Genomic DNA, 19735 nt, shown 5'->3' with positions numbered 1-19735 from the left:
GTACTTTGTCCTTTTAAAAACCGAGGCAAACATGCCGTGTTAACTACAGTAGATAAAGCAACTGTGTAAATATACAGTGGCCACACTTTTGAGGCCCTTTATTGGAACAGCCGCGTTTATGAATGATGCCTGTGTTCCTCAGCAACCATCTCGGGATGTCTGCCTTCAGGCCTGCTCGCAGGCCAGCCTCTGCCTCGACTTCCTAGCAATGAGTAGAGGATGACAGGTTTCTGCCCTTGTTTATTCTTCCCTTATTTTTCTCTTTTTTTAAACCATTTTGGTCTTCTCTTTCCTCAGAGGCGTGTCTGGGACAGTCTGCTGGTGGCTGGTCTTTGTAGGCCCGAGTGGGATGGTGGGACTGTGCCCTGTCCTTGTGGGGTACATCATTGAATCCACCAGCTCAGATGTGCATGGAGATGATTGTGTTCAGTTCCTCACTGCACCTCTGGGCTTGGTGGGTGCTGGTCCTTCCCAGTTTTGCTTCTGAGACTGGTCTTTTTGGTACAGGTGTAAAGCTCTAGCAGAAGCTGGAGTCCTGGGTGTAGGCACTGCTGTGATGATTTCCTTCAGCACAAAAGTCCTTTCTGATCTATCCTTTTCCTTGAATTAAAATCAATGTTTATGGCTTTGGGTAGCTTTCTGAGTAACTCGCCAGGGCGTGACAGCAGCGTTCCTGCAAACTTCCCCGATAAGGCCTACTGATGCCGTGCCTCCGCCTTGGCCAGCCAGCCATTGGCATAAGCGGCAGGAGACCAATGTCGCCGTGCCTGCCCTGAGCCAGCAGGAGATGTTCAGAGAGCACTTTCTGGGCTGTGTGAGCAGAGGATCACCTTTATTGCCTGCTGACTGGGCTGGGCCACACAGGGAAGCTGCTGAGCTCCCCTGAGACGGTGGAGACGTGGTGACGTTGGAGCAGCTGGTCTCGCATGGTGCTTTCGGGTTGTTGCCTGCTGCCTTTTCATCTGCTCCGCAAGGAATGCATCAGCTCACCACAGTCACACACATGATAATGTGTTGGTTACCCATGTTTGCAAGAGCTGCAAATTTTTTGTTGTTGTTTCTTGTCTAAACACTAACAGATGTAACCAGTGGTCTCCATGAAAGATCAACATGAGTAAGGGAGCATTTGTGTTTAAAACCCATCTAAATTTATCAATGCAAATAAACATTTAAACAAGAGGCACTCCATAAACAGTATTGGGAGAGTGCTCTGCCTTCTGAAGAGACTGCTTTTCTATTTGCCCTATTTTGTTCTCTGACAGAAGCCAAATGCACAAAGAGGATTGCAGAGATGGTTTGTGCAGTCAGTGGATACGAATGCATCTCTAACAGGTTATTTTTCCTTTCCCCTGTGCCAGACCTTTGAGGAAAGCCTTGTTCTGTCAACTTCACTTTGGTTTAATGTTAGAGTTTAGTGGAGTTCAGATAGGGAAGAGAGAAGAGGGGACAGAAGTCTTACAGAGCTGTATAACTTCTTGTGGAACAGTAGTCAGTGGATGTGGTTCAGTTACCTGCATAGTGCAGGGCCATTTATATACGTTATAAAAGCCCATTTGTATAAAGCTCAGAGGCAGAAATCACAGCATCTTGGGCACCTCTGGGTGAAGCATCCTTTAAGCCTTTCTCATGGTTTGCTGTGTAAGAACAGAGGTGACAGTTCTGTGCCTTAGTTCCCCTGTCAAAAAGGCAGGGATTGTAGCGTAACTCATCAGTTGCTACCAGGAAAGTTCATGTAGATCAGAAGCCAGACCTTTTTCCGTTTGTTATGAATTTATATACTCTCTGTCCTTGCAGTGAAGGGAAATTAGGTTTGCTCTGATTGTTTAAAGTGGTTGCCAGGATTTGCACCTCGTTGCAAATCATAAAATAAATTCCCTTGTGGTTATGTTGCTCCTTTTTACTTAAATGGTCTTCTGCTGCCATTTAACCAATAAATTCCAGTAACAGCTGACATAGTTGAGATAGAGGAGGAAAAAACGCTTAGCATTGAGGGCTCCAACAGCGACTTTTGCGTAGCCTTAACATTTTGAGTGTATCATGTTGATGCAGTTGGAGATCAGCCAGACCAGCATTAACCCTGGTAGTAGTAGATTGGGCAGTTATCTGTGTCCACTTTCCCATATTTTCAGCATATAACTAGCCTTAAAATGTCCTTGCCTTAGCTTTTGCCTATAGAACAGACAAGAAAAAGAGGTTTGGGTGAATATTACTTTATTATTATTATTATTTTTTTTTTTTTCTGGTAAATTCAGCCAACTGAAATGAATAACTTCTGGGAGAATTCAATGAGATTTCCTTATTTCTTTTTTCCCCTGTTGTCTAGAAACATGCTTTGTACCATGCTGCCACTGCTAAAATGAGATTAAAAAAAAAGAGGATGGTGACATCAGTCTTTGAGCCATTTGTTGTGTTTTGTCCTTCTGCAATTTGGGGAGCAGGGGATTAGGAGCAGCCAGAGGGGACCCCATCCACAGCGGCACAGGCAAAGTGACATCTGCTCTGAGGGCATCTGCATTTCTCGGTCACTTCCTGAGAAGAAGCTGCCAGTCTCCATCCGTCATACCTCCAGCGAGCAACCAGAGCCCTTTGCAAACATACCAGCACTCCCCCAGATCCGTCCTGTGCTAAGGTATGCGAGGAGGAGAGACCAAGTGCTGAGACGACTCAGATGTCAGCCGCGTATTGCTTCCCTCGCTCCTTTCCCCTCTTCCAGGAGCCGAGGTTGCCTGTGTTTATCTGCACTATACTTACACAGCAAAAGAGCCCTGGGCTTCAGTTTCCACTTCAAAGGCAGTGTTGGCTGCCGTGTTGGAGATGGAGCCCGATAATTTTGGTTACGAGTGGCTGGTACGTTCCTGAGGCTGAAATTAGGGCTGGGGAAGGAGCTGCATGGCCAGCCTCGCAGACTGATGTCATCTGTGCCCAGCGAGGGCAGAGGGGTGGAAAGCTGAGTTTCCCCACAGTGGCAGGACCACCTCGAAGAGGTCCCGTGCCGCTCGTTTCTGAGCTTCTCCACTGATGCTCTCTGAAAGGGTGCCAGATGCTGCCAAACGGGATGGTGTTTTTTTGCGCTGTGTCGACTGGTAATTGAAATCGGGGGTGGAGAAAACGTGGGATTCGGTTCCATGAGAAGAGAAAGACAGAAATGTGTGCGCTGCATTATCGCTGCATTCCGCTGCAAAGCCAGCAGGCTTGCTTACGTTTTTCAAGGGAAACCGTTGGGAGCAGCCCGCCTGGTACGTGCAGCCGTATTTTTAGATTTATGGTGAGGCAGCTCTGAAGGAAACCGGCAGCTTGGGACTCGGTTTTTAGGTGTTGTATGCAGCGGCTTGTGCAATAGTACAGCTACTTAGAGGATCTCTTGAAGTGTAACCGTGCTTGCTCATTCAGTGGTTAGAGTACAGGAAGTTTGTGTCGGTGTTGGTTGTTTTTTTTTGTTGTTGTTGTTTTTTTTTTTTTCTTTAAAGAGTTTTGGTAAAGTAATAGATAGGTCATAGGAAATGACGCAACTGCTAGCTAATCCCTAGATTTGTTCTCTGCTTTCTTCTAAACTGCAGCATTTACTTTAAACGTTGTGTGACTGTGAATCAAAGTGTAAGTGTACATCTTAGGTTTTGGAATTAAAACCACGCTGCCTGATTCTGAACAGAATCTTTGAGAAAAGCAAGCTAGATTTTTAATTACACTTTCCAGCCATGTAAATTGCAGAGATAATTGTACACATCATAATTGTCTGACCTAGTTCTGCTGTCATGCCTTTCATCTGTGGATCTCAAAGTGCCTCACAAAGAAAATTCCTTCGTATTTGAAGATGGGGAACCTGGGGCGTAAAGCAGCAAGCAACTCAAGCAACATCCAACCTGATGGGGACTGAGCCTTGAGGGGAAGCGAGGTCTCCTGATTTTCTGTAGGAATTTGCTTCCTCTGCTGCCTGTAACGTTTCCATCTCAAGCTGGCAGTAGGGTAGTTGAGGGAGCAAAGGCGGTCACGTTGCAGTTTCTGCAGCAGCGGCTTCTTTCTTACACCTTTTTTCAGAATGTGGCTGGCGAAATAGTGGCTTCTCTGACCTACAGCTATGTGACGTAGGTAGATAATCCCACATATGGTGAGGCAAGGCTTTGCTTGTCTAAGTGGAGAGTGGTTTTTAGCTGCAACACAGTTTTGCAGTGAGTAAGCTGGTCTTTTTCTGAAATTGAAATCAAAAGGGGGTTTTGGGTGGGGATCAGTGCCGTTTGCACGTTGCTCTGAAATGTGTCTGGTGTAGTTTGTTCATCCGCTCCCAGGAGCAAATCTTTGCTTATCTGTGGAACTGGATATCAATAGCGAGGTGTCCCACCGCAGCGTATCCCGTCCCTTGCTCGCTGGAGGCAGCAGGCAAGGTCAGAGGAGCTTTAACACTCCTGACCCAATTTTTTTTGGCCTTCGTTCTGCCTTTGCTAGTAACCGACAGCCCATGCCAACTGCAGTTGTGCTGGAGAGTAGCTATTACCAGTCTCTTTCCTACAAAGGCAAATATGTGGTGGCTTTGTATTTGCCATGTTCCAGGACTTTAGCACAAAGAAATGAAGTGGGATAGACAAGGAGAGTGAGACTGGGTGATACAGCTTTCCTTCTGCTCGCTGATGGCCAGCTGTCAGTTTGCAAAGCTGCGCTGGTGTGTTTGCAACAGGAGCTTCCAGGGTAAGAGCAGGAGCAGTGCCTCCATCCCAGGGGATGTGTTTCCCCCTTATTCCTCCAGCACACAGTGCTCTTGCTGCGTGCCGGGGCGGTTTTATTCAAGAAGCTCAGGTTAGCCGTGCCTGTTAGCTTGGGGAGCTTGCAGGCTGGCTGCTTTCTAAAAATGACAGATAGTGTAACCCCGCGCCGTACCGCGTAGGAGTGGTGCTGGCCTTACTTCTACCGAGTTAATAGAGCAGTTCTAGAAAACAAACTAAACTCAGCTGTTGCCTGCTACTTTGTGATAGAGCATCTGATGGGTGAAATGATTTTGTTTTCACCAATTCTTTGAGTTTCCGGCTGTGCTCTTTTTGCTATTTGATACAAAACAAGGGCAGAGCAGGTGTCTGTGTGACAGCAAATGGGTTTGGGCCGTCTGCTTTTATTTTTTATATTTGACGTATTTGGTTTCCTTTGGCCAAGATTAAAAGAAACTCTGTGAAGAGAGAAGGCAGATTTTGCGTCGGAGACATTTCCAGACGAGCTAAGCAAGAAAGCCTGTGGGTAGCCGGTGGTATAGGCTATGGCACGGCCTAACGGAAGGTGTACAAAACCTAGAAACCATCCAGAGCCTCAAAGGTCAAAGCAACCTGTTAAAATCAGCAGGACAGCTTGCTGGAAGCTGGGGCAAAGCTGCCAGAAAGGCAGAACGATGCTGGTCCTGTGCAGCAGCTGATCAGCTCCTCTGCATTGCCGTGCAGTTAGAGAGCTGCTGATTTTTCAGGTTTGGTGTTTTTAAAGGTCTGTCTCTCCCTGGCATCAGATAGGTGTTTGTGAGGTTGCAGTAGTGCCCAAATACATTCCTTGTGTTTGCTGGAGTAGCCCTGGCTGGGACATTGCATCCTCCCCACATTGCCTGCATGGGGAGGATGGATTGCAGCTGTATGAAGTACCGGGCTTCTTCTATGTAAAAATTTTGCAGTGGTGTCTCTGTGCGATCACGTATTCTTTATTTAAACTCATTTCTTTGCAGTTTGGGGGTCTCCAAAGCAAAATATATCTGGCATCAAAGCTGACTGTCCCAAAGTGAAATCCTGTTCTCTGCTCTCATGGCTTCTGGTGAGCACAGCACAGAAAGGTGAGGAGGAGCACAAGTGAGGGTTGGTGAATCAAAGGGGCAAAGACAAAATGCTACTTCTAAAGATGAGGGGTGTCAGTTTAAAAAATTTAGAGAAATTGATGTCAGAATTCAGAAAAAAAAATCTTTTATTTAACAAAAATAAAGCTACTGTTAAAGTGTTAGTTTTAAATGGGAAGCAAAGCATGAAACCACAGGCCATTTGTGTGTGTGCAGTGTTGCAAAAGACACAAAAGGCACTGCCAAGCACAGCAAACCCGAGCCTAAGAAGTGAGCGTTCAGAAAGACCGTCCAAAAAAGTACAGTGAAATCTGAAAAGCACGCGGCACTTCTTTTCCTATTCTTTTTAAGCATGTGGAGAGTGGATGTTAAACTCCTCTCTTGTGTGTTTAAGGTCGCTGTCTCAGGCTCTCGCCCCTGTGAACAGGCACGTTTTGGTTAGAGGCAGGATTATTTTCTGGCATGTAATTCAGAGAACCGAGATCCTGCCTGGGTGTTGCTGGAGTTCTCCCTGCTGATTTTAAGGAGTTGCTTGGCTGCACAAATTAAGTTCTGCAGTTACTTGTCTTCTGACATTGTGGACATGCAGCTTCAAAAGCTTGCCTGACTGCCGGATGAAGTAGTGGCGTCCTTTTATTCCTAATAGTGCCTAAAATGAAAGAGTGTTAAAGGCTCTGAGCTGGAAGGGGTAAGTTTTGGTCGTGTTGGAGTACAAATGGAATGAGAAATCTCATTTGCTCTTTGAGAATAATTTATAAAGAAGTTGAGTAGAGCTGGAAAAGTGACTCGGTTTTCTGCTTTGCAGTATTGAAATAATTAGCTCCTAATTGAACAGGGAGCCTGATTCTGCAGACACAGAAGTCGTTATTGAACGTAATACAAACGCACTTTTAACAGAAGAGGATTCAAGCAGTAAGCAGGGGGCTATTTTCTGGGCTGTTCCTCTACACCGTGCAGTGATTTTTCAGTTTCTGCAGATATGAGTGAGCAGCATTGTAGAGTGAGAGCACAAAAGACCTGCTGTTACGTTTGCCAGATCAGTGATTTCAGTTTTTTAGTGTTCTTGCCCTGTTCAGGAATTTAAGGCTTGTATTTGAACAGCGGCAGTAGAAAGTTGTCCTAGATTACCTTCTTCTGATAGAGGAGAGATTGTTGCAACTTTCTGATGAATTCCTGCCAGCGTCTGAGAAGGTGTAATTTCTGATCAGTCCCACTGGATTTTTAAATTTACTCTTCCGTTTGCTGACAATGTGTGTTGCTAGGAGGAAAAAAAAAAAAAAAAAAAAAATCAGAGAGATTTTTTAATTTGCTTTTTTGTTTTGGTTGGTTCGGTGTTTTGCTTTACCGTTTCTGTTGGGTGGTGCCGGACTCATCTCTTCCTATTGTTTGACATAAATATAGTGAGAGAAGAAACTTGTAAAAACTAACAGGTTTACTTGGCGAGGTTTTGTGCTTTGTGAACTGCAGAACCTCGGTGAAAGCAGCCGAGCGAGTGCATGTCCTCAGCTGTGATTACTATGAGCTTTGAGTCTCCAGTGCATTAGACAGCACTAATTAATATTTAAAAAAAAGAAAAGGCTGTAACATTTCACAGTGAATTTTAGGAGTTTTATAAGGCATGGGGTTGGAGTTTTGTGTAAGGCTTTGCAGTGTGTCTGGGCACTAGGGAGAAGGTAGGACGCCTGTTTGTGCTGCGCGGGCTGACTTCTGCTGCTGCTGTTTGCTCGTTCTGCAAAACCCCGCTTAAATTTTGCTAGAAGCCCCTTGATCTGAAAGCTCAGAGCTCCTGCAATCTGCCAGATTTTTCTGTGAGGCTCAAAGCGTGGGCACAGCAGGATCTGCGCTTGGGTAGCACCGTCTGTCAGCAGGGTGTGCGCGAGCCTGGCCAGCTGAGCCAGTTCGGTCAGAAGGGCTTTTCCCACCGGAAAGTCATTTTTTTGGGCAGTCAGCTGGCTGGGCTTGGTTCCTGGGCAGCAGGGTGAGACACGAGGACTGGAACATTGTATAGAAACCGGGGCACCTGATTTCGGGTCTCGGCGTCTGATTGACTGTAGGCTGGATTTTCCTAGGCTTGATTGGATTGCTCATGGGAATTGTGGAAATGGGGACTCAGTTCAGCACACTGAACTCTCAGGTTTCAAGTACAGTTTAAATGACATCCCTTGAGCATTTTGGGGCCATTCAGGAGAAGAAGAGGATGCAGATTGTGTGCTTGTTTTCCATAATGCAGTTGCATGCAACTCTACTTTTTTATTTACATAACTCAGAGGGACGTCTTTTAGCCTCTTGAATCCCGTCTGTACTCTGAATTCACACGTTTGATGCTCTGCTTTGTAGAGAGCATTAGGCCTGGTAACAGCTCAAGGCAACAGTGTCAGCCTCAGATTAGTCACATACGGCACCACCAGAGACATCTCCTTCCCGGCCTGGTTCAGTCTGTGCCGTCTTAAAGATGTGTTGGTGACTGGGCTGCGGATTTCTGTCCCCAAATGATGTCAGTGCATATTAAGCAGAGTCATAAATTGATTAAAATGGTTCAGGAGACGACTAAGATCTTGAGGAAGGAGGCACAACCTCGACTAATGGCTGGGAAACTGCTGATCTTCTGTGTCTGACTTGGGTAGCAGCTGGAGTCGTCCCTGGCTGGGAAAGGTCCGATAAGGCATCAGAGATTGCTGCAGAATTGTCATCTCCAAGGCCTCCTAATGAGGTGCTGCAGAGAGCAGTTGTGTGATGCAGAGTGTCAAGGAAAAATAAATTCCAGAAAGTTTAAGTCATTGTGGGGTTTACATGTATTTATTTATTTTTTACCCTAGACCCTCAGCAAACGTGAACTGCATCAGAATATTCCAACAGGTTTCAGCCTGCAGCTCTTAGTCCTTAGGAAGCTGCCATTCTCTTTTGCTCTAGTGTGATTTTTTTTTTCCTTCTAGAGCAGTGTGGCATTTAGTCAAAGACCACAATTTTTAACGCCTGAGAAGAAACGTTGTGATTGTCTAGTCTGAGGTCTTCAGACCTCATCCAGTGAGTTTTGCATTGACTCATAACTCGCAGCTCGCTAGCTCTTCATTCTGCTCCAGAAAGTGTGAGGGACCAGATGACAAGAGCAGGGGCCGAATCTCAGCTCCGTACTCGTATGACGAAGGCTGTTGCAACCACGGGCTGCTTGACTCAAAACGCGTGTGCAGGACCTGGCCTTCTAAAGGAGGTGCTCCCACAGTTTTCCTGATGACTTGCTCGGGCTATTGAAGGGCAGAGTTAAGTCTGCCTTCGCTGACATCAGTGAAGCCTCGCGTGGCCTCCGAAATAACCAACTTGGTGCTTCACGATGCAGCCTTTGTTTTTGAAAGCACCCGGGCTCCTATTCATCCTGAAGACAGTGCTCTGTGTGCAATGCTATTTAATATTGTGTGCATATCCAGCTGTATATTTAGAGGCCCGTAATACTTCTCATCTGACAACAATGCATTTAATCTAATGCTAGATTACTGCCAGGATTACCCGGGCAGGCTGCGTTTCAAGGAGTGCTGTTAGAATTCAGTGACATCTACAGTACAGCTGCTGCCACTGAGGCATTACTGCTGCATCGCTGGCTCCTGCAGAGGTCACGGCAGCAGGCTGGAACATTGTGTTTTCAGCTCCCCGTAATAACCTCCCGAATGAATGATATGCTGGAAAGGAACTGAAAATATTGATGAAAAGACTAATGCAAATAAAAGAACCGAGAGGTTGATGACTAGGTATGTCTTCCTCGTAACTGGGCATGTAGAGGCAGCGTGTTCAGAGAGATGAGATAAAAAAAAAAAGGGAGACAGGACAAGAATTTAGAGGTGTGGCGTGTCTGGCACTGGCTTGTGTGGCTGTGCTCCTAGTGCTCTGATATGCACGAGATACGCTTATAGGCAGTTGCGCCTTTGAAAATATGACGCTCTCTTTCTTCATGCCTAATCCTTGCATCACGGGAGTGACTCTGGATGTACAGTAAAGCCTTTGATCTGCGCTTTGAGAGACGTATTGGCAGCAGCTTTTAGGACTGGCTGCAGAGGTGTAGGGATACAGGTCACACTGAAACTTTATATCGGCACCCCAGAGGAGAGTCTGAACTTTTTGTTGTGCAATGAGCAGAACTGGAGGTTTGGGTTCTGGACTTAGCTCTGCACCAGAGAGGCACATTCCCTTGGTTGTTCTCTGAGTTTTTGATTTGGATTCGGAGATCCAAAATCTTGCAAAATCTTGGAGTATTTGGAAATATTGTGCTGCAGCATTTATTTTCCAAATGTTGAATTTGATTTTGGTGTCTGCTTTATTCATTTCCAGGAAGAGGTGGTCTGTTTTTTTTTTTTTTTTTTTTTTTTTTTGTTTGTTTGTTTGTTTGTTTTTGTTTGTTTGGTTTTTTTTGTTTGTTTTTTGTTTTTTTCCAGGGAAACAAGGAAAGTGTTAGTTTTGGAATTCAAAGTTATTCATTTTAAGAACTTTTAAAAGCAAAAAGAAAAAAGGTTTTTCTCAGTAGGATGAAGGCCAGAGAAAAAGGGAGAGGTTACTTTATTATGCAAGCTTTATGTTTTCTTTCCAGTAGTACTACTTCCTAAAATGCCTTGATAACCTCTAGTTGGAGCTTGCTGGTCACTTGGGCCTTTTTCAAAGGGTAACATTGGTGCTGTACCTTATTTTAAGATGCTTTATATTTAACCTGTTCCTTTATCTCTGAGGAAACAATTGATAAACAATCTCTATATTAAGCATTCTTCTGTAAATGTTACCCGGGAAGGTGTAGGTAGGAAAATGAAGTTAATGCAGTTTCAGTGGTCAGCCCTTCCTACTAATTCTGCTCTGGTGTTTTTTCTGATAAGCCAGATTTTTCTCCATAGTTGCAAACAAAATAGGTGCTGTGACATTGTGTTAGTGCTGCAGTACCAGGTAGCCAAAACAATTAGAGGGAAGAAAGCCGATATCAACAGTAAGTTCACAAAGGGTTTTGTTCAGCCACATTTAGTTACAGTTGAGTTTTATCAAAGAAAATGTTAAGAAAGTGAAAACTGAGAAACAAACCCCTGCCGGTGGCTGGTTTTAGGGCCAGTCTGTTGTGTCCTCAGCCCTCTACTTGCAGAGGGAACAAAGTGTGCAGCCCAGAGCTGCTCTGAGCCGGGGAGGACCCAACGGGGGTTCCCGGCAGCAGGATTTTTCCTCTGTCACCGTTATGCCCATGGCTGTGCAGCGGCGATGCCATCCAGCGACGCGGCGTATTTGTGGATTTTAATTACAGAGGGGAGGGCAGGAATGGTTATCCTTTTTTCCATCCCTGCCTTGGGTAAAGCTGATGCAAGCAGAAGTGGTCAGCAGCCTTGATGTGTGTTCAGGTACAGAGTTCAAACGCACCTCTAATTTGGAAGCTTTTGTGTTCCGCTGAAACCAAAATGCCAGAGAGAAGCAGCAAGTCATACTGTCATCAGGGGTTGGAGCCCAAATCGTAATGCTCAGCGGTGGCTGCAAGTCCGTGGTGGTTTGGATTCAGATTCACCAACACACGTTCAAGTACTTTGGTAGCGTTGGCTTTCTGCTGGAAAATCTGCAGCTCGTTTAACTTTGGGCAGATGGTTCACTGAGGGCCGTTCAGATTTCCTTGGTTGAAGTTTCTTGGACTAATAATAACAACTGGTTGGTTGCTGAGGTCAAAGCTCGGCAATGGCATGCTTCTCTTGCCCGATCCTCCCTGGGTGGAAAACTCAATCTCAAAAGCTGTGGTCGCAATATTTAAGGCTTTATAAAAATGAGCTATTTCCTTTAGAGACAGCAAATAAATTAATAAAGTAATTTTGACAGAGGGCAAGGATGTTGCTGCAGAGCTGGGTACAGGAAGGCTGACTTGACAGTGTATTTGAACTTGAGAACCAAAAATTAATTGCCAAGGGTGGGAGTGAAATATGCAGCCATTAGGCCAACACAACCTGGTGATTTAGCTTGTTTCAAAGGGTGGAATTATTTTAAAGCAAATTTTGATTTGAAATGGGAAGGGGGGGAATCAGCCTAGTCCAGTACCCAAGCTGTCCCTGGGCTCCTGAAGCAGGGGCAGGGAGGACACAGTCCTGTTTTGTTGCCCACATGTGAGTCCCTTATAAAGGGATGCAGAGGAAATACGTGAGTGCATCATGTTCAGGGCTGAACTGTTTAATTTGGGCAGAAAATGCTATTGGAGGACTTAAGGCAGTTTAGTCTTCCAAAAAAACAGCATAGGAGAGAACAGCGCATGATGAATTAGTTTCTAATAAACAAGGCTTCTCTGGAAATGTGTCTCTTTGGAGCCGTGCTCATCACGATCCCTTGGGAGACTGTTGCAGTTCCTTGGAATTCTCCTGCCTGCAAAGAGCTGCCCGGATGAGTGGCTTTGCTGTTTCATGGAGCGTGATGGTAGTGTTGCTCTTTGTTTTTCCCCTCAAAGTCTGTCTGCTGAGATGCTGATAACAGGTACTCGTGCTTCCCTTTAGGCTCTCTTCCTTAATTACCTTGAGAAACAACGAGCTAGGCTAATAAATGTTGTATTGAAACAAAACATTTGCCAGCTGGATATGCCAGTTTCATACCGCTGCATCCTTTGCGAGCACAACATCTTTATTATTTTAGCTAAATATTTAATTTATTTAGTTATTTTTAAAATAAAGAGAAAGTGTCACTAAATACTTCAGTGTAACCTTTTGCATTGCGAAGGAGCTCAGGGAGGTGATTTAGGTTCTCTACATTGCATGTTTACCAGCCAACCAACGCTTTCCTCAAATATTTGCTCTGATATTTCCCTGCAGTCGCCCTCTCCCTCTCTGTTCCCTCACCATCTCCCTTCCACGGCGGTGCCGCACATGCTTCAGGCAGCTCTGTTTGAACAGCAGCACTCCCTTGCAGTGCAAACAGCCGGCCACTCGTTAAACAATGAGGAAGATGAAGGTGGAGGAGGCTGCGGGTGGGGCACAGCTTTGCAAGAGGCTTCTTGCAGAGGAGCAGCTCTTTGCTTTCCCTTCGTGCCCGGGCGTCATTCTGGGAGAGACCCAAAACCCAGAGGAAATCACCACCGCAGACACGAGAGCTGGGTATTGCTTAAAATTACGTAGAGGTGTCCGAATTACTGTTAACAACGAGACATGAAGCAAAGCACTGGAAGTTTTGCTGTGTTTTCTTACCTCCTCCTGGAGCAAGGGAAGGAGAAGGCGATTTCAAGTGGCCATTGCCTGTCCTCAGGAGGTCCCCATTTTTTTCCCCCTAGCAGCAGAGGGTTTAGTGAGACTAGCCATGACAGAGTATTTGTCTCTCTCCATTGTGTGCTTTCTCATATCTAACACAGAGCAAGCAGCTGTGCTATTATTTTGCTGGGAACCCTAGGCCTGCCCATCCTTTTTCTGCATCAGGCATCCCCTGCTGGGAATTCAGAAGCGTAGCTGGGCTACTGCAATCCCCGTCTTACCCTTGTCTATTAGGTTGAGATTGGCTGTGGTGTCCTGGGGGCTACAGGGTTAAAGGTGTGTTAAAAAGAAAAGGAAAAAAATGTTACTGGAAAACCTTCAGCTCTGGTGTCTGGGTAAAAGGCATGGATGTGATAAGTGGTGTTGGTGAATGCTTGTTGATGTGAAGAACAAGAACTTAATACATGGCACATTTATGCTATGTTTAGTTTTGCAAAGGTTTAATTTCTAGGTCTTGTAAATAAAGTTTAGTAAGAAATGAGCTAGGATGTGCACTAGGAAGGTGGTGAGGGCTTTCAGGATGGCAGAGCCCAGGAGTCAAATCCTACATTTCTGATGGGACGTGGGATCCTGGTAACTCAGCTTCTCCACCAGTTGAGCATTTCACACTGGGAACACCTTCCAGGTTGGACCTTGTACTTGCAGGCAATATAGACGAATGCCTTGCTTCCCTTGCAGCTGCCCGAGGCCTTTCGAGTTTTCAGCTAAAATTTTCCATGGGAGGTGCAGATCCTTGCACAGCGGACGTGACCCTAGTGATAACAGATGTGGTTTCCTTCTTCACCTTTTGTTGACCTACTAGAGATAATGAACAACAGGCCCTTGGAGATCTGCAAACCAAGAGCAAAAACCACTGTGTGTGCAAGCACAATATGTGACAAACGTGTGACTGCTGTTACCTAGACCAGTGGTTTCTCATCAGTGAGGCCAGTTCTGAAAAACACGACCGAGCAGAGATTTTCTGTTCGTAGTATGGGTCAGTGTGGCCACATTTCCAGTTACTTAACAGACTGTTATTTTTTTCCCAGGGACCAGCTTTGTGTTTGAAATCAGCTGATGAACTTTCATTTCCAGCTCTCAGGGCTGTCCCTGGTTAAAATAGTCATCAAAAGCTGGCGTTTTTGCTTAGCGCCGATCATGGCTGGCTTGGCCTGAAATCCTTACACCCGGTGCTTTTCCTCTCTCTGGTTTGTCAGCGTTTGAAACGTTTCATAGCGTGTGACAAGGCTAACTTACTGAAAGAGAATTGAGAACAGGGAGCAGCCTTGACTTGAGAGCGGTTTGTGGATGCAGTTTTGTTTTCTGTCACATCATAGTTGCTATGGTGACTTAGCAAAGATCTGCTTAGCAGTCACTAGATGCTTCATGTTCTGGGCAAAAATTAGGGATTTTCCCATATTTCTCTAACATTTGTTCTGCAGAAGAATGTGTGCATACAGTCTTCTGCAATAAGTCCATGCAACTCTGGAAAGGTACGTCCCTGCTGCGTGGTGGCTGGTCCTGTCCCCTCCTCCCTGAAGTAATTTCAAGGAAGGTAGAAAAAGAGCCCATCCATCTTGTCAAAATTGCTGAGTGCTTCCTCCTCGGGAGGGTGAAATAGCTGTGATTAATGCTGAGGGATAGCAAATGTGATCCTGTTAAAGAACAGCGCTTCTCACGGGTCGGTTGTGCAATTTTGGAGGAGGAGGAGGAGGAGGATGGCTTCAGAGCCGGTTCACATGGTCAGACTCAGGAAGTCTGAGCTCTTTTCCCACATCGCAGAGTTCTTATGTCACCTAGGGCATGATCAAGAACATGGTGCAGCTGCAACCTTAGCCGAGATTTTCTTCCAGGTTGGTAAGCGGGGGATGATGATTCCTCTTTTCAATTTTCCTAAGTTCACCACGAGGCTAATATCTGGAGTTATTAGTGCTTTGCTTTCCTTTGATTGGGGATACTATGTAACTGCAAAGCATTTCAGAAATGCAGTCCAGGCAGCCTGTGCAATATAGGAAGACATTCCTAGGTGATGAGCAATCCCTTTTTGTCACTGTGCCCTCTCTGAGCTGCAAACTGCTCTGGCCCCCCTGAAGCCAGCGGGGCTTTGAAGGCTGCCGCACATGCCTGAAGAGGAGAGGTGGTCCACGTGGCCAGTGAGTCCTGCTCACGACTGTCAAACTCCTGCTGAGCCCAGGAGGGTGCACCAAACACAGCTTGGCTCACTGGCCTGGGGCAGCCGTGCCAGGATCTGGCCATCCCGGTGACAAGCTGTGGTCAGCCTCCAGCCCCGCAGTGGGTCAGGTGCAGCTTACAGCAGGCTCTCATCCCTCTTTGCAAGACACCGAGAGCTTTTCAGACTCCAGCACTGAGAATAATAAGCATTCAGTATTGCTAGAAGTGCCAGTGGTGTTCCCTTTGCCATGCTGAGCTTGCCACAAAGAAAAAAGGTTGATTTTTTTTTTATGGACTCTTTGATAGGGCCATCGTGATAATAGGCGTCTTCAGAAAGCCTTCAAGATACACGTCTTATTTTCCTCCCGGAAACTCGAATAGTTCTGTTGGTAAAATAAACTGAGCACTTAAAAGTGGTTCTTCAGCTGGCTTTGACAGTGAAAGAGAAGAATCTTCTCATTAAAAAAATTCTATATGCATTTCAGTTAACATAATTAATGCTTTTTTCCCCGCTTGTTTGACTCACCTGTCATGGTACGTATCCCATAATATGACCTTATTTTCCCTTCTTAATGATGAACTTCTGTTCTGTACTTTAAACTTGCTTCAGATCTGAATTAATTTGAAGTTCTTCCCTTTGCCAGCTGCTCTGATTTCTGTGATTTTCTTGATCATGTATCTTAGCATGGGCAACACCATTTTTTTTCTTCTCAGCTCTAAAATGAACAGTTCTGTCCTGTCCGTTTTCTGTAGCTACATAGGATGGAAACTTCAGACCCACTGCAGATTGGAATTTATATTTTTTCTGCACAGCCTGGGCTAATCTGTTTCTTCCTGGCAGCTCTTACATTTTTATCAGTTTTGTAAGGTTAATTAATGCAACAGCCTTCAGTCCCGGTTGTCTTAAATATTTAGAGGAAAGAAGCTGCAAAAATCTAGCTGCAAAGCTCGATTTGGTTGAATTTCTGTTGAATTTATGAGTTAGATTCCCAGCTGGTATCAATCCGTGAAGTTCCACTGAAGTCTTTGGGGTGATGGCTCAGTTGAGGATCTGGCCTCTCTCAGTTAAATGTTATCACTAACATTGAGCTGGTTTGCACTGGCCATATGACAATTGCTGCTGTATTATTGTTTAGAGAAACAGGGATAGGATGTGTTTTTACTGTGTTTTATTATCTCTGTGTAGCTATACAGAAAGACAGGTGTATGTGTGTACATTTACACACACACATACATGCATGGGTGTTTATACACAGAGTCACCCACACAAAAATAAACGTGGTAGGAAGATCCCTTCCTCTTTTTCCTGTAGTTAGTGTTGTGCTAGTGTACCCTTGGCTTCAGCTGACGGAGATGGGTAGAGGATTTGACCACTGCGCCCTGAGGATTTGGACCACCATGTTCACGTGGGTTTCCATTTATGAAAAAGCTCCAAAACCAACCAAAACCCTAACAGGCATCCCTACTGCACTTTTAGACAGGTAGGAAAAGAAGGACTGCAAGCAGAAAGAATAGAGATCGACCCCAAAGAGAGGCCCCTTCCACAGGGGTCCCTGGATTGGCCACCCTTGTCCCCATTGTGTTCCTGCTCCCAATGCATGGAACAAGTGAGGTCTCTTTTTATGGGGTAACGCACAAAACCTTCAACTTGTCAGTGAGGTTGGGAGGGGAATGGTGATGATGGAGGCAGGTCAGGGGTCTGGGAAGTACAGTAGGTGAGAACGTTGTTCCAAGGAAGCTCCAAAATTCCTTTGTGCAGCTTTAGGACAGAGCTGGGTGTCTCACCACTGGTAGCCTTTCTGTCAGTTTTTCTATTACATTCATCTCCATGAGGTTATCATTGACTTTAAGTTCTTTCAAGTCATTCTGACAAGTGTACATGGCAGTAAATTCTTCCAAATCAAGAGTGAGACAAATCGTACTGTGCTGCGTATTATGGCATAGTACTACTAATTGCCTAACTTGATAAATGTCTTCTGATAGGTTATATAGTTAATGAACAAAGATGTTAATTGCTCTTATCTGAAATAGCTACATTTGCAGGGGTGTTCTCTGGAGCTGTGGACGTCTCCTAACAGAGATTTATTTCAAATCATCCATTGTTTTCAGCATTTTAGAGAGTCCATTATCCTTCAGTGTGCAGACTGAAGAGTCTCCACTCCCATCAAAGTTTTGAGAGCAATCAACTCTTCCTACATGTTGTTCAAGTCTTGTTTGGGTATGGCAAACTTATATGCAGTAGTGCACTCATCATCCTGGGACACAGCAGCATACTTCTTCTTAAAAGCAGCCAAGAGAGAAATAAGCACCTGAGAGTGGAAGAGCAAGGGGCTGGAACAGCCCCATTTCCTCCCACCAGCTGGAGTATTTAATTGGGAAAATCATTCTTTATTATTGTTATGTCGGTGGGAGTTGTCAGTCCAAATATGTTTTAATGCAAATAACCATCTATATTTGTAGAACTCATCTTTTCTAGATGCTTTCTTTGGAAAATATGCAGCTGAAGGTTTAGTACATTATTATATGAGTAAGTGCCTACAAGCCTCATATTAACAATGGACGTCATGTTTATTCTTTCCCTTTTAGAATTTCCCATGGAAACAAGTGGGCAGATTTTTGCATTATTGAGTAGTCTGCTGCTGCTGACTTTTCCCAGAAATGCTAAGAGAAAACTAGCCTTATGCGTGAGCCGAAATGTTCTTCCAGTTTTGGGAGTGCTGGATTCCCCCAAGGTTTGATTTATAGTAGGTTTTGGTGTGTGGCTATTCTGGACCCAAGTTGTTTCAAAGCTGTATGATTAATAAATCTTTGCAGAATTGAAAAAAAAGGCAAAGTTCTCACTGAGTTTAAAACATACCTGATTTCCCAATGGAAAAGTTGCATATTTCGCTAGCAGGCTAAAGGCTAATGTGAAGAGAAAATGTTTCCTTAACTTAGGGTTTTTGTTTGTTGTAATACATTTCTTTTTCATTTATGAGTCTCTTACAGTTTTCCAGAGCATTTTCAACAGCAAATAGTTAGCCAGAAGTTAAAGCTGTGACTGTAAATCTGTAAACTGACACACGTAGATTCTCAGGCCAAAGTTTCCGAAGTCAGGATTAATTTTGTAGAGTGAATGAGAAGAGTGCATTATCTTGCCTCATTTGATAGATTTCAGGCTTTGCCAAGAAATATAAATCTCCCTTCAAAAATGGCAGCTATAAAATTAAGAATTATTATTTTCTTGAATAAAGGCATTTTCAGCTGAACATGATATATTACTTCTCAAAGATGCTGTGGTTTTGGGCTGTGAAATGTCTCATGCCGATAATTAGACTGCAATACTCTGGTCCTCACTGCTCACTCCCTGCCCCATGATATGCTGCCCCCTACATTGTGTTAACATAGCAGTTTCTGTTTCATGTTAGAAATCGGCATGAACCAGACAAAAGGTATTTTGGCAAAAGCAGGATCAGTGCCCTGATCAGCCTGACACTACAGCCAAACAAGTATTTGTACGGGCAGAGGCAAAACGGGTGTGCGGAGGTGAGGATGTTGCATAAAACCAGGACTGATGCCAGATGCTTTGTGCTGACCCATCAAGGGTCAGTCTCACTTCTTTTTTAGATATTCTCAAATGTGTGAATACGCATTTCTGGTCTTGCATGTATGATTTGAATTCCCCATGGAGCAAGCTGTGGGTGAGGATGCAGCTTCTGGGGGGTTGTGCAAGCAAGACCTACTGGAAAAATGAGAGGCTTTGAGGCTTGCAGTGCTTATTTATCAACCACAATGATTCATGGTGATTGACATTCACATACCTGAATGTCAAAATCGCCTGTGTCTTAAGAGGAACCAGTGACTCAGGCTGTGGTTTTACCTCAGGCCATTTCCTGATAAACGGCTGAACCGTGCTTGGTCTTGTGAAAACACAATGAGGGAACACCACTGTCCTGCATCTGTGTGTGCCCAGGGATTAGGGAAAGGACACCGACATTGGGGGTGGCCTCCACGGAGCCGCTGCACTGGTCTCTGCACCGAGCATCTCAGGAGCCCCTTGCAGTGCTAGGAAGCCTCCCATCCCATTTTGGCGTCTCTTCACGGCATTTCTGCACAGCCCTAATGTATGAGCATGATCCTCTGTGTTCAACAGTATCTACAAGCATCATTTCAGGAGCTCTGTGCAGTAACAAATCACTAGCTCTAGACTTTCTATTGCAAAGCAGAGGTGAAACTGTCTGCAGTGTGTTTGAACTCTGAAATCACCAGCTCTGAAAATACCTCACTTTCCAGAGCACGGTGTTTGAAAGGTAAACAGAAACAATGCATATGGCAGTGCTTATGGGGATTAAAGGAGGTTTGGGCTTTTGGGTTTTTGAATAGGATGGGCAACAATTGTAGTGAGGCTTTGTGTGAGGTGTGGCTGGGTAGAAAGTTTGGAGGTGGGATCATAAGAGTGCTGTGTAAACCACCCCAATGGTCTAATGCTTTCATCTGGAGGAGTTAGCCACCTCTGTAATTCACCTTATAGGTTAGGCAGTCTTCTCACCCTTTGCAGACTGCAGAGCTCAGTGTTATTCCCTTC

At 45.0% G+C, this 19735-nt stretch overlaps 1 protein-coding gene across 2 annotated transcripts in view; it reads left to right on the top strand.

Moving 5' to 3' along the window:
• CMIP (c-Maf inducing protein) overlaps positions 1 to 19735 on the top strand; it is a 126713-nt gene that overhangs the window by 47079 nt on the left and 59899 nt on the right. Inside the window, exon 1 of one of the 2 annotated variants that reach the window (XM_084533899.1) lies at positions 14588 to 14852. The exons of the other annotated variant lie outside the window; for it this stretch is intronic. Coding sequence (XP_084390025.1) covers positions 14718 to 14852 — 135 coding nt within the window. The 5' untranslated portion in view covers positions 14588 to 14717. Of the gene's footprint in view, positions 1 to 14587; positions 14853 to 19735 lie in introns of those variants that run through there. 2 annotated transcript variants of the gene reach the window in all.

This window comes from Aythya ferina, assembly GCF_964211825.1.
Source record: "Aythya ferina genome assembly, chromosome: 12".
In the NCBI taxonomy this organism is placed as follows: domain Eukaryota; kingdom Metazoa; phylum Chordata; class Aves; order Anseriformes; family Anatidae; genus Aythya; species Aythya ferina.
Note: the sequence above shows the minus strand (reverse complement) of the source record. Positions and strands in the feature narration are given on the sequence as shown.